The sequence below is a fragment of the Colletotrichum lupini genome, chromosome 1, assembly GCF_023278565.1.
Source record: "Colletotrichum lupini chromosome 1, complete sequence".
Lineage (NCBI taxonomy): Eukaryota > Fungi > Ascomycota > Sordariomycetes > Glomerellales > Glomerellaceae > Colletotrichum > Colletotrichum lupini.
The window spans coordinates 282,899-296,714 of NC_064672.1; the positions used below are offsets into that span (position 1 = coordinate 282,899).

The 13,816-nt window shown below is 40.5% G+C and overlaps 5 protein-coding genes across 5 annotated transcripts; all 5 read left to right on the forward strand.

Moving 5' to 3' along the window:
• Positions 1 to 5,120: 5,120 nt before the first annotated feature.
• CLUP02_00088 (homeobox and C2H2 transcription factor) lies at positions 5,121 to 7,839 on the forward strand (the record flags this gene model as incomplete). The annotated part of the gene is made up of 3 exons (XM_049279141.1): positions 5,121 to 6,696; positions 6,757 to 7,663; positions 7,734 to 7,839. 3 exons carry the CDS (start codon positions 5,121 to 5,123, stop codon positions 7,837 to 7,839), a joined length of 2,589 nt encoding a protein of 862 aa, XP_049135098.1.
• A 669-nt stretch (positions 7,840 to 8,508) lies between these two features.
• Positions 8,509 to 9,366, forward strand: CLUP02_00089 (uncharacterized protein; the record flags this gene model as incomplete). Its single annotated transcript, XM_049279142.1, has 2 exons — positions 8,509 to 9,178; positions 9,233 to 9,366. The coding sequence occupies 2 exons, from the start codon at positions 8,509 to 8,511 to the stop codon at positions 9,364 to 9,366; spliced, it is 804 nt and encodes a 267-aa protein (XP_049135099.1).
• Positions 9,367 to 9,778: 412 nt separating this feature from the next.
• CLUP02_00090 (uncharacterized protein) lies at positions 9,779 to 9,949 on the forward strand (the record flags this gene model as incomplete). Its single annotated transcript, XM_049279143.1, has 1 exon — positions 9,779 to 9,949. One exon carries the CDS (start codon positions 9,779 to 9,781, stop codon positions 9,947 to 9,949), a length of 171 nt encoding a protein of 56 aa, XP_049135100.1.
• A 958-nt stretch (positions 9,950 to 10,907) lies between these two features.
• On the forward strand, positions 10,908 to 11,753 carry CLUP02_00091 (enoyl-CoA hydratase; the record flags this gene model as incomplete). Its single annotated transcript, XM_049279144.1, has 1 exon — positions 10,908 to 11,753. One exon carries the CDS (start codon positions 10,908 to 10,910, stop codon positions 11,751 to 11,753), a length of 846 nt encoding a protein of 281 aa, XP_049135101.1.
• A 45-nt stretch (positions 11,754 to 11,798) lies between these two features.
• Positions 11,799 to 13,794, forward strand: CLUP02_00092 (arrestin; the record flags this gene model as incomplete). Its single annotated transcript, XM_049279145.1, has 3 exons — positions 11,799 to 11,866; positions 11,937 to 11,956; positions 12,371 to 13,794. 3 exons carry the CDS (start codon positions 11,799 to 11,801, stop codon positions 13,792 to 13,794), a joined length of 1,512 nt encoding a protein of 503 aa, XP_049135102.1.
• Between the last annotated feature and the right edge of the window lie 22 nt (positions 13,795 to 13,816).

The following is a 13,816-nucleotide window of genomic DNA, read 5'->3' on the forward strand; positions in this document are numbered from 1 at the left end:
CCGCCAAAACACTTTTTTCATATGTTAAAGCAGAAATCGTATTTTACGGTCACCCTACTACCTAGGATAAGGTCTAGACTAATATAGTAACCTATAAATAAGGGTTATAAAGATTTATAACTTAAGAAATACTTTAATTTCGTAATATATTAAACTATATAGCGGTATATAAAATCGCATAATATCGTACCCCGATATAAAAGTTTTTTTTCTCTTTATAACTTTATTATAAAAGTAACTACTACTTTTTACCCTCTTATAAATAAAAATTACTCTTTACTTAAGTTATTAAACTAATAGCTCGCTTATAAATATTATAATATAAATTTATAATAACTTCTAATCTCTATATAAGACGTTACCGAACTAATCGACTTCATAATACCTTTTTATAAAGCTATTTCGAAACGACCGATTAATAATAATACTTATATAAGCTCTACTCTTTTTATATAATAAGAATATATAAACGTATAAACCTTAATATTAATAAAATCTCTTTTTATAGGCTTAAAAGAGCGAAAATAAAGTATTTAATAAATAAAAAAGGAGCTAAAATAATCGTTAATAATTAATATCTCTATTACATTATATAATATATCTTTTTTTAAGAACGAACTTAACGGTTTTTAAATAACAACTTATACTAACGTCTAAGTTATTAAAAAGTTTATTAAGAAAGTTTAGTTTAATTACTTTTTAACGTTTATTTTATATTAAAATATAATACGATCTATTATTTTATATTTTATAATAAACTAGTAAATTCTTTTAATAAAGTAAATAGTATTTCTAATTAATATAAAAAATCCTTATGATATCTTAGAGTACTATAAAATAGCGTACGAAGCTATAAGTTTAAAAAGATTCCTTTTTAAAGCTACGATCTTATATAAAAAAGATAATTACTAACTTTTTATTATTTCTTAAATTAGAATTAAGTCGCTAGTTATTAAACCTTAGTTAATAAAGAAGGGAAAAGGTCGTATAAAGCTAATTATAACTAAAACTTTAGGCAAAATAACGTATAAAAATATTCCGAAAACACGGCTTTTAATAAGTATTAGTATTAAACTAATAATAAAAATTAAGGAGGAATTATTAGTTAAATAAAAAAAGAAGATCATTAAAAAAGAGGTAAAGGCTAAAAAAAAGGTTAAAAACGATAAAAACGATAAGAAAAACGAGATTATAATAATTTAATAAGAAGATAAAGTTTATAATAATAAATAACCTAGTATATTATAAGGATAGAAATAAGCATTCTCGTTAATAAATAGTTTAAAATAAATTATAATTATATTTATAATTCCTTTTTATCCTTAATATTACTCATAATTACGAAGCTATTTAATATTCTAAAATTAATTCTAAAGTCTTCTAATTTTTACTTAATTTATATAATATTACCCTATAATTTACTAAGTAAAGTAATTTTTAATTAAAGCTTATTATATATTTACTATTTTAAATAAATATAAAGATATTAATATACTTTAAAATAAGGATAATTAGCCTTACTAAACTTCGTACTTTTAGCTAATATAGTTAAGGAGCCCTTAATAATTAAAGTATAAATCTATAAAGTAGCTTAAGGAAGATATACGTTTAGATTATTACTATTTTAAATAGCGTTTAATAATTATTAAACTTAGTCTTAGTTAATTAGCTATGCAAAATCTTATATAGTTCGTAACGTAAGTTAATAATATAGTTATTATAACTAACTAGAAATAATATAAGGGCGACCTTTTTAATAACAAATTCGATAAGAGTTCTAAATTTATACGAAGTTAATAAAATTAAAACGAATTAGTAATATATACGTAAATAGAAATATAATCTAGTTAGAGAGTATATTTATATAGAATAGCCCTTAGAACTTAAGTAGTTAGAAGTATTTTTATAAATATAAGTATACTTATATATACTAAGATATATATTACTTACCTACTAATATACTAATTTATTTTAATAAAGACGATTTTACTAACTCTTAATCTTAACGTTATAAATACTTTTACTAAAGATCTAGTAATTACGGAATATAATTAGACTTTTTATTATTAAACGGTATTATAAAAAGTAGTAATAAATACTAAACGTAAGAACGGTTTCTTTCCCTTAGTCTAAATAAACTCGTAATAATATAAATTCCTATTATTAAATAATAATAAAATATTATATAAATATATTCCGGGATATATAAATAAAAACCCTTATATAGAACTATATAATAAACCGTAAATAAGTATTAATACTAATATAGATCTTAAATCTAAATAGTAAAAGCTTATCGTACGTATTTAAAAACTAAATATAATTTAGTTTAGGAGTCATAAACCCTTTATAATAATACTTTATTTTACTTAACTAATCTTAAACTTATTATAAAAAGGTTTTATAATATATAAAATATAGTTTATTTTAACTAATAATATAAACTTATTAGCGAACTTATATATAAAAATACTCTCTATTGTACTTTTTAATATAGTAAATAACCTTTAGTATATTAAAAAAGAACTCTTTTAATTATTATTTTATAATTGCGAGCTATTTTAGTATTTATTGTTATTAAAGCTAATTTTGTTAATAAAGTATTAATAATCCTATAGCCGTAATTATAAATCCTTTAGACTAGAATTAAAAAAGGATATCTTTATTATTTAAGTATTATTAAAAAAAATAATTCTTAAATACGAATTAATAGATCCTTAAAAAAGACCGTACGCTCTTTTTATTATAAGTCCTATTTCGTAAGTTAATATTTAAAAGTTCGCTTTATAATTTTAGTATTAAAAACTATAAAAATATATATAATAATTATATTATAAGTCTAATTACTCTCTAACTTTATAATAATTATCGTTTAATATAGTAAAAGATTAATACGTAGTCGTACTATTTTAAAAAAGTAGTAATATATAAAGTAAGAAACTAAAAAAGAAATTTTAAATAAGAGGTAAATATTTATATATAATTATAGTAATATATAGGGGTATCCTTTTACTTATAAGGTCTTATAAGTATATATATAAAAATATAAACGCTTATAGGGATCTATAATACTAAAAAAGATAGAAAAGTATATAATAATAATATACGATAAATAAAAGTTCTATAATTTTATTAAAAACGTTAAACTTTAGGGGGAGCCTTTATATAGTTAGTTACGGCCTCTTATAAGCTAAACTAAGTGCGTATACTTTAGCTTATAGCTAGTAAGTACCCTATAACTCTATAGGGGCCTTATTACCCGAGTATTAAGCCTAACTATACTATATCTTAATATATACCTATATAAACTCCTATACTATACTATATAAAAATATCGAATTAATTACTCTTTACTTAGAGTCTATATAAGTTAATAACGCTCTTTATAATCCTATATACTATTATATATACCCTCTTTATTATTTTTAGCCTACTTAGCTACTTATTTAAAAGCTTTTACTATTATATAAAAATATATAGCGGGGATAGTACTTAAAGACTTAAATAAAGTACTAATATAGACTTTACTACGGCCCTTATAGTTATAACTACGCTTAACGACCTTAATAAGCGTATTATAAGCTAATACGAACCGTTAGTAAATTATAAATAAATATAAGGTAATATAGGGTAACGTATAAGTAATAACGGGAGACGTAACGAGTATATACTTATATATAGTAAATATATAGTTATAACTAGAGTAGCCCTTACTTATAAAAGTAACGTAATTAATAAAAATACCTTTACTAGTTTTATAATAAGTATACGACTTAGCACTAGTCTTAGTATCGCTATATATAGTTATTTAAATAGTATTAATAGCCTAAGTACGAGTTATAGTAATATCCGGGGGTATATAACGGCTATTCTTAATAATCTTAAAATTAAGCTTAATCTAACGCTAGGGCTAGATTATACGGGTTAGTATAGTAATATTAAATAGTATAGGGTAGTATATACTAACCTATATAATACTAAGGTTATAAATTTAGTAAAAAGTCTTTAAAAAAGAAAATAAAAAGCCTATAAATAATATAAGAATCCGTATAATAAGGAAGCTATTATATAGAAGTATACGTATTAATAAGGAGGTAAGAGGTTATTTTATAAGATATAAGGTTATTAAGGTACTACGTAAGTTAGTATATAGGGACCGTCGGGAGCTATATACCCTTAATACGGGCCGGAACGCTATATTAAGCGCTTATTATAAATATTATACGGCGTACGCGATTATTAAGAAAAGGAGTATTTTATACGAAATTATTAATATATATATATAAATAGTTAATACTAAAAAGAAAAGTAAATAAAAAGAATTAAATTATAAATAAGTATATACGCATAATTATACTTATAATTACGCATATATTAGCCTAAAAAGAAGTATAATTACTAATTAGTAAAAATTGTACTAGTAATTACGTATAAAATTACCTAATTATACTTAATTAATATTTCTAATTAATAAATTGCGAATATTATGCTTATAATTACGTATATAATTAGGTAATAGTAATAAAAGTAAAGTAGAAAAGGGTATAAAATATAATAAAGCAAAATATAATTGCTAATAAGTAACTATAGGGGCGTAAGTAGATTACTTACCTTATTTAAGGAATATTAGGTTAGTTAAGAAGAAAGGGAAATTAATTAGTAATAGAAATTAGTAAGGAGGATATGCCCCCTAGCTACCCTACTTTCGCTAAGTAGTATAACCGCCCTTACGTAACTATTACTACCTATAGTTATAAGCAATTCCTTATAATAATATACGGGATTTATTATAATATTTATTTATATATATAAGAAAGTCGCGCTATTAATACCTAAAATTTATAGTAGCCGTAGGTCTATTAAAAAGAACGGTTTTGGCAGAGTGCCTCTTGCAGTCTGCCGTAAGGTGTGCCGATAGCCGGGCTGATAATGACCCGAGCAAAGGAACAAGATTCACTGCGGGGTGCGGGCACAATATGACTGCCCTCCCTGACCATCTGAAAGCAGAGAGTTTATTCGGGGAAACTTTCATCCTATCTGCTCTTGGACAGCACTAACAGATGCCACTCCTCCGACGTTGACAAGCTGCATCCTCAAGCATTTACACAACTCGCACAACGATGGACAAGGGACCGGGTGCAGCCAATGATACGCAAGCTCTCAGCATCGACGACTTCACCGCCGCGCTTGAGTTGGACTTCATTACGTCGAACTTTGTCAACAATCAGCAACTCGACATTACCAGCTTTGGAACTGGACAAGACGAAACTTCACAGAATTTACAGGGCATTGGTTCTATTGAATCTCTCAGTGTTCTTGGTGTTGAGTCATCTCATCAACAAGATGCATTTGCGATTGGCCCCGCCCCAACCGCTCTTGGTAGCCAACATGTCAGCATGGACTTTATCGAGAGGCAACCGGTGAACAACGCCAACCAATTTGAGGAGCCTGGCGTCTTTATGTTCTCAGAAGCCTTGGGCGACGGAGAGCCTATGGGACACCTTTTTGGTAACGAAGGGAATATCATACCATCACTCCAGCCTTCAGATACCACAACGCCGCCGAAGATCGGAACCCGCTTCTCATCCAAGTCCCTCCGCATTCTGAAGACATGGCTGGCCAACAACAACCATCACCCGTACCCAACCACCGAGGACATGGAAATATTGCAGCGGCAGACCGGCCTCAGCAAACAGCAGATTACCAATTGGCTGGCCAACACCCGCAGACGGACGCGCTTCAAAGTGCCGCCAAAACGTCCGCCTTCTCCGGCGATTACCTCTTCAAGAACCATGCCCATCGACATTCCTGCAGGCTCCAGCCTTTCCGACACTTTCCAACATTTGAACCCTCTCCAGAGATGGCAGGTTTCACCTCCAGAGCATGAGCCTGCGTCCGTATCGGCTATTGCCAACGCTGTGTCTGGATTTTCGTCAGAAGGGGAAGACTTGGGCGACCGATCCTTGACAGACACCATTCCGACGCGGTCCTTGTACGGGCAGTCTTCGGCAAGCAGTGCAGGAACGTCTCACTCCAGTAGAAGCTCGGCCAACTCAGCATATTCACACAACTCTCACACGTCCCTGAGGTCTCTCGAACCCCTTGGGAAAAGTGCAGTCAAGCGGAGGCGGCGTCGAGCGCTGGCGAAACGCCCTGAGGCCAAGGGCACAGGAACCCTTTGGCAGACCAGCAACACATATCAGTGCACATTCTGTACAGAGACGTTCAAGACCAAACACAACTGGCAGCGTCACGAAAAGTCGTTGCATCTCTCTCTCGAGCGCTGGGAATGCGCTCCGACCGGCGCGACTGTCCCTGACGCCATCGGGCAGCCGGTTTGCATCTTTTGCAGCGAAGCGAACCCGAATAAGGAACATTTAGAGAAGCATAATTATCAAGCATGTAGGGACCGTCAGCCTGAGGACCGGACATTTTATCGGAAAGATCACCTGCAGCAACACTTGAAGCTGGTTCATGATGCCAAATTCTTGAGGTGGCCTATGGGAGATTGGAAATACGAAAGCGAGATTATACGTTCCCGGTGCGGCTTTTGCGGTCACACAATGTCTTCGTGGACCGACCGGATAGATCATCTGGCCGAGCACTTCAAAGACGGAAAGACGATGGCAGATTGGCACGGTGATTGGGGATTCGACGACAATGTCTTGAACATGGTCGAGAACTCGGTGCAGCCTTGTAAGTGCCGCTGTGTCGTTAGAGAACTCAAGCATGCAAGATCTAATCGGTGCTGCCCAGACTTGATTCACATGGAACGCAACTCGCCATGGCCTTTTACAACGAAGCAAGGTGTTCCAGAGACACCGCCCAATGCCTACGAGCTGATCAAGCTAGAGCTTGAACACTTTTCCGCCGAGCACCAAAACACCAAGGACGAGATGCCTACGAATGCAGAACTTTTATACGAGAGCTGCTGCGTCATTTTTGGATGCGACTCAATTTCATTTTCCAAGAGACCTGCAACGTCAACCCAGAGCTGGCTGCGAGATCTGCTCATGTCATCCGAATCCATCGTACAGCAGGCGCGGGTCCGACCGATGAAGAATAACGCAAGGTCACGATTCACGTATCTTAGCATAAACGGTAAAGCGTTCATCTTTGAGGCCTGCGGTTTGGAAGAGCAACTGCAGAGCTACGTGGAGATATCCAAGTTGATTGAGCCACAAATTTCCGACGACGAGTTGCAACGAGAGGCCTGCAACATCGTCGAAAGAATCGAGGCCTCTTCGCTCAATCCGTCGGAATTCTTTACAAACTTTTTGTTTAGTCTCATCAATGGCTCTCCTCACTGGCTTGCCGCATTCCGTCATCGGACTGGACTCTCGCCGTCGGAGGCTTCGAATGCTGTTCCTCCCTCCAGCGCATCCGAAGGCCTTCTAGGCTCCATAGCAGCTGAGGCCGGCCTTGAGTTTTCGGGGGCGAATCTTTCTTCAGGTAGTACACCTGATCCGACACAGGTAAATGCTAGCGGTGGTAAGACGGGCGACATCAGCAAGGTGTACTCGACCTCCTCGTTCTTCGTCAATGACGACAATTGCTATAGGAAGCTCATGAAAGAGCTCACTCGTTTCGTGACCATCACGACGTCGCCACGCAATCCGAACAGGCGAATTCCCACCGATGCCGAACTACAACATCAGGCGAGGTGGATTTCCTTCGAAGAGTAATACCTCTTGAACATTACCTATGATAACTCAGAGCTAACGATAGCTTAGTGACGATCCATGGAATCAGACTCCAGCGGACAACCCAGACTGGCTTCGAGACTTCAAGCGGGAGATGGGCATTCTTGACGATGACCCAGGATTGAGTCCTTCGTGAACAAGATTTTTGCCTCCAATGTGGCTGCAAGAGACTGGGCTATCAATTCGTTGGACTGCCCATGGTTCAAGGTGCATAGCTTCTCAGCCCCCATGCGTTAGACTCCACGCGAAAGGCGTAGCATTTAACCCTGTCAATCTCTGTATTCTAGAACAGGAATCCACCATTGAAGTCCTTAGAGATGATGACTCGAGAGACCTTGGTACAAATAATGTTCTCGCTCACATCGCAGCGATACCGGCCAAATCCACACGCGCCCTGCGCATTTGGATCACAAGTAGGGCGTAGGGAGCAGTTGACATGGATTTTATGGGGCTTATCCGCAGGGACTACTCCGTAACCTGTCCCATTGATAGAATTGCCGCCCTAGGGCGTGAGTCTATCTCGCTAAAACCACTGATTCATCCACCCTCATCGAATAAATTTAGAGATTTCGAAAGGTACTAGTCGTGTGTGTAGTATTAAAGCGAAACATTTGTCTTAACCGTATCCATGAATATCTTTCAATGGGAAGACGTTTTCCCGATTTTTCAAAGCCAAAGTGTTATCCATCTCACGCAGGGTAGTGTAAGATTCGAAGGTTCCGGTGCTTATCTTCATACGTGTTCATTCCTCCCTATCGCGTTTTCGACAACCATTCACAAAACTTCGAAGACCAGGCTTTGGACAATGCGTGTTGGTTTTCTGGGTTTGGGGTTCATGGGCACCCCGATGGCCCTGAACCTCGCTCACAAATTTCCACTGACCGTGTGGAACCGGACTGCTTCCAAATACCCAGCGCTCACAAAAGTTGGTGCTAAGATCGGCGATACACCGGCGGCGGTGGCCCATCAATCTGATGTGATCTTCACTATGCTCTTCGACGGCCCAGCGTTAATCTCGATTTTCAACAACGACTTTAAAACGGCACTCCGCGGCAAAACTTTGATAAACACGAGCTCGATTCCGTTGGAAGTCAGCAGACAGGTAGCGGATCATGTTCAAAAAGCGGGAGGCAACTTCCTCGAAATGCCGGTCAGCGGCAGCAAAATCCCGGCGGAGCAGGGTAAATTAGTGGGTCTCATGGCCGGCGATCCGGCCGTAGCGGAGAGCATGCGGGCGGTGGTGGAGCCGCTTACCACCGCTGCCGTATATTGCGGGCCCATCGGCTCAGGCCTAAAGACCAAGTACGCGGTCAATCTCTACCTCAACACCATGACGGTCGCTCTTGCAGAGTCGTTCAGTCTCGCTCGGGCGCAGGGCCTCGATCTCGATGCTTTCGGACAGGTACTCGACGCCGGTCCCATGGCTTCCGCATATTCGAAGATCAAGGTCGCCAAAGTTGTCAGTGGGGATTGGAGTCCACAAGCATCTATGAAGGATTGCTAAAATAGCATGCAACTCATCACCGAAGCCACGAAGCGGGCGAACGTACAGTCGCCTCTGGCAGAGTTGTGTCGTTCGATCTACGGCCAGGCGAGCGATGCCGGCCTGGGCGAGGAGGATATGATTGCGGTGTACAAAGTCTTTCAGCCAACCCCACTCTAGGAACAAATGCAAGGAATACCTGAGATCGCTCAGACAAAGGGAGCGTTGCTCGGTCTATGGAGCCCACGAAATTCTGGAGCTTCTTGAACGAGCCTCTACCCTCGAGAAGCCCGAATAACGGGTGGGGACAATACCGAGAAACCGCCAGTGTGACGTCGGACACACATAGCAAGGCAGCGACTGTCCTTGATGGAGAAGACCAAGCCCATCAAAAATCTACTCATCTACGACCTCAGTCTCCTCGAGTAGTCTGGAACACCGCCAACTGTACGGTAGAACATATCAAAATAGCAAAGCGGAGGGTACTGGGCTCCGAACGACCAGAAACAGAATGAGGGACTCGATCTTATTCACCCTGCTCTTTTGATAGTTCTGGATACCCGCTTATCTTTCATTCCCGTTAAGGGAGACGATGGGCCTGGATAAGTCCTCGATGTTGGAATGGGAACCGGAATTTGGGCCATTGACTTTGGGGACCAGTACCCGAAGTCCAAGGTCAATCCAACCTGGCTTAGTACTATCGAACATCGAATTTATCCTTGACGATTGCACTTTGAATTGGACTTGGCCGGTGAGAAAATAGGTCGAATACTTACTACTTGCCAGGGACGCAACATCAAGTATCTCTTACAAGAGACTGGAGTCGTTCACATTGTGGAACCAAAAACGAAGGCACCACCTACGTACGAGTGGCCCAGCGACCCAAAGCTAGAGGAAGCTAGGGACTTATTCCAGCTTGCATTCCATGGAAGTCTTTCTATTTTTGGCATGTATCTTCTTACACAAGTTCTGAGATTGACACGCAAAGATGTCGACGCATTGATATGATATCAGAGATGCGTAAGGAGTCCCGAAAGAAATCCAACTGCCATTGGTCCGAAGTCTAAGTGTCTAGTGATTCAGGCTTGAACCCCATGAGCTGCCTAAATTTCTGTAGGACAATCGTATATGGAAGAAAACCATAAGCCAACTAGACCGTCTGTTGGATTCCGCGTTGATGAAGACTGCTTATGGTGTGTAACCTTCATATTCGGGGGCTTGGAGAGCGGTCCAAATCCCAGAGCTCGGGCTTGGGTCAGAGGGACATTCTCATGGCTGACGCTTGGCGGAGTGCCCAGGGAAGATCTACGAACTGGTCTTCCAGCGAGAAAACGAATTTTGCAGCTAGCTTAACAAGCTGGTCACTTTACTGGACCTATTTACATTTCGATGAACTCTGGATCAACCCGTGCGATGAATGTCAAGAATGAACGATACTCGGTTGCCGTCGGCTCAGCTATCAACGGAGTAGTCCGAATGCCACACACCCAAGTGGATGAATCTGGATATTTGGAGACCGGCATAGTCACAAGACAGCTCAAGGTTTTCGGCCATGATCATAGCGGGGAAGCTGCAGCAAGACCGGTCAAGATGACGTAGATAGAACCGTGGAAGCGGTAATCACCTATGAACCTGACCATTCTCTTGGCAGGTTTGAAGAAATTGAACTTTCACTCTGACATCAAACAATAAGTACTGTAGCGCAATTAACTTACTTTAAGATGGCACAGAACGAACCTCAAGCAGTTCAAGTGACCAAGTCATCCGATGGTATTACCACTATAACCATCAACCGAGAGCACCGAAGGAATGCAATCGATGGACCGACTGCTCACAAACTCACCGACGCCTTCTTAGCTTTCGAAAACGACCCTGTCCAGAAGGTTTGTGTCTTCAATGGAGCAAATGGCACTTTCTGTGCTGGCTTCGACCTCCATGAGGTCGCAAAGTATGGGCCTGGGTCTGAGAAAGGAGGCTACAATGGGCCCATCATCGAACACAGTCATCGAGTTCAAAGCCGCAATATCGGGCCCATCGGCCCATCACGAATGCAAATTAAGAAGCCAGTCATCAGTGCAGTATCAGGGTATGCTGTTGCCGGAGATTTGGAACTTTCTCTCCTCGGAGACATCCGTGTTGCTGAAGATGATGCGGTCTTTGGAGTCTTTTGCCGACGGTTCGGCGTCCCTCTCATTGACGGCGGCACTGTTCGCTTACAAGCCATCGTGGGTCTCGGGCGAGCCCTCGATATGATACTCACCGGCCGCGGAGTATCCGCAGAAGAAGCGTTGCAGATGGGCCTGGCTAATCGGGTTGTGCCCAAGGGCCAGGCTCTGGCAGAAGCAACAAGTATTGCTCGACAATTGCTGGCGTTCCCACAGGCCTGCATGAACACTGACAGAACGAGCTGTTACTACTCGACTTACAACGCTAGCTCATTCAGGGATGCTCTGAGCAACGAATTCGACCAGGGAATCAAAGTGATCAATATGGAGAGTGTTCGGGGTGCAACGGAACTTTCCAAGGGAGCGGGAAGGCATGGAAAGTTCGAAAAGGCCAAGATTTGAGGCTTTGGCTAGATTGACGGCAGGTTGGAAACTGGCCGGGTCAAAATGCCGACATCGGAATCTGCGAACTTTAGGGAGCTTAGCCAGCACAGAAACCTGGCTGTTTTGAACTAGTGAAGGGCGCAGAATGTCATATGGGGACCTTGTCAAGAGTGCACGCGTTTCGGTGACTGGGGCGCCAAGTGGCCCACGTATGGAACAGGGTAAGCAATAGCCTTGGAGTTGGGAGTCAACTATGACTACCATCCATGAGAAATATTTAAATTGTTCTTCGCTGATTGGTAAGAAAAGTAGGGTGAGCAAGCGGATTTGAGAATTCGGACTTTCTCAGCTCACCAACGGAATGGATTATGATATTGCTGCGGAGTAGTCGGCGTAATCGGCGTAGAGTCAAGCACGCAAGTAGCGAAGTCTTTGTAGGCTTGCACACATGTAAACATGAACTAGCTAACCTATCCGAGAATAGAAGTCTTATTCTCACAGTATTCATAATTACTTTGAAAAGGCCATGTGTTTCAGTTTTTGTCCAATTTCATGAACCCCGAAATGTTGCAGAATCCCGTGCTTCAACATGACAGCCAACCAAGCTGGCTCCAATCATTGATCCAAGCCGTCAGCTTCAGCTTTCAGGTCCAGTGCTTCTGCCGCACTGTCAGGCGGAATCTTCAATGAGAAGGGAACCATGCGAGCAATCGGAAATAAAATGATGTCGATGACAAAACTGATCGGCATGCCAACGAGAAGTGACGTAGAAGTTCATGTCGACCATCATTACACGTCGAAGATATACTCCGCAGGATCCCAGGTTTCCGGCACCGTCAAAGTGAACACGCAACAGGATACAGCTTTCGGGTTCATCGAGATTAATCTCCTGGGAAAAGCCATTGTTCGACGGGAAGATGTCCACGTCATGACCGAAACGATACAGACACTCTTGAAGCTGTACATGCCTGTACCCGAATCGGCTTACCCTTCAACGAGGTTATTCAGACGTGGACACACTTACTCAATAGCCTTCAGCTTCATCATTCCGCATCAACTCACCAGCAACGTATGCCAATACGAAGTCCAAACAGAAGCAGTGCGGCACCATCATCTCCGTCTGCCGTCTTCATTGACCGGATTTGAGAAGGATGATTTAGCAACAAGTATGGCAAAGATACAATACAGTGTGAGGGCCAGGGTTTTCAATATCGACGATGGTAGTACCGTACAACTACCGGCACCGATTCTTGAGTCTGAGCATCCGATTAGCATCCTCGCGCCATCCCCGGAAGATCCGCCCCTAGTCCTCGACAAGCACGACCTTCATTACGTTCTCGAGAGTACCAAACCTGTCAGAAAGAACATATTCTCTGTACCTACAGGCCAGATCACGGCCAAGACATCCCAACCCCAAGCTATCCGGTTGAGCTCTGATGGACACGCGGCATCCAGTTCGTCAGCCTACATAGACATTGCTTTCTGGCCCACGGCGCCAGATATGCTACCGCCGCAGGTCAAGATCAAGTCTACGAATATATTGGCGCAGAACTGGGCTTCTACGCGACCGGCACAAAGCTTTCCCAACGTTGGCGTAAATCGAGAGCCAACAACACTGTCTACCCCTACTATCGTCAACGCCACAAACATAACACCGTGGGTTCAACATGTTCACATTCTGGAGGATGGAAAATCAGGAAGAACTAAGGGAGGTAATCGAGGATCGAGAGAAATCACGGTGATACGCAACAGCAGCACCCAGGATGACGGTGTACCAATTACATATACATGTTCGACGCAAGTCGATTTCGGACTGCCAACCTCAAGCCACGTTTTTCCGCCTACATTCCACTCCTGCTTGATTTCGCGGACGTATACTCTTGAAATCAAGGTCACGGCGGGAGGAGCTGAGCTTCCTCTGTTGGTGCCTGTCCAGATATTCAAGGAACAAGAAAGTGGACGCTCTCAGGCGTCCACAGAGTCGGAGTTGCCTAGCTGGGATAATGTTGGAGGCGAAGCTGTCTACGCACGTTTGAGGGGGCATCGCCGAGCGCTGTGAGGGAACATCAATCCACATCACT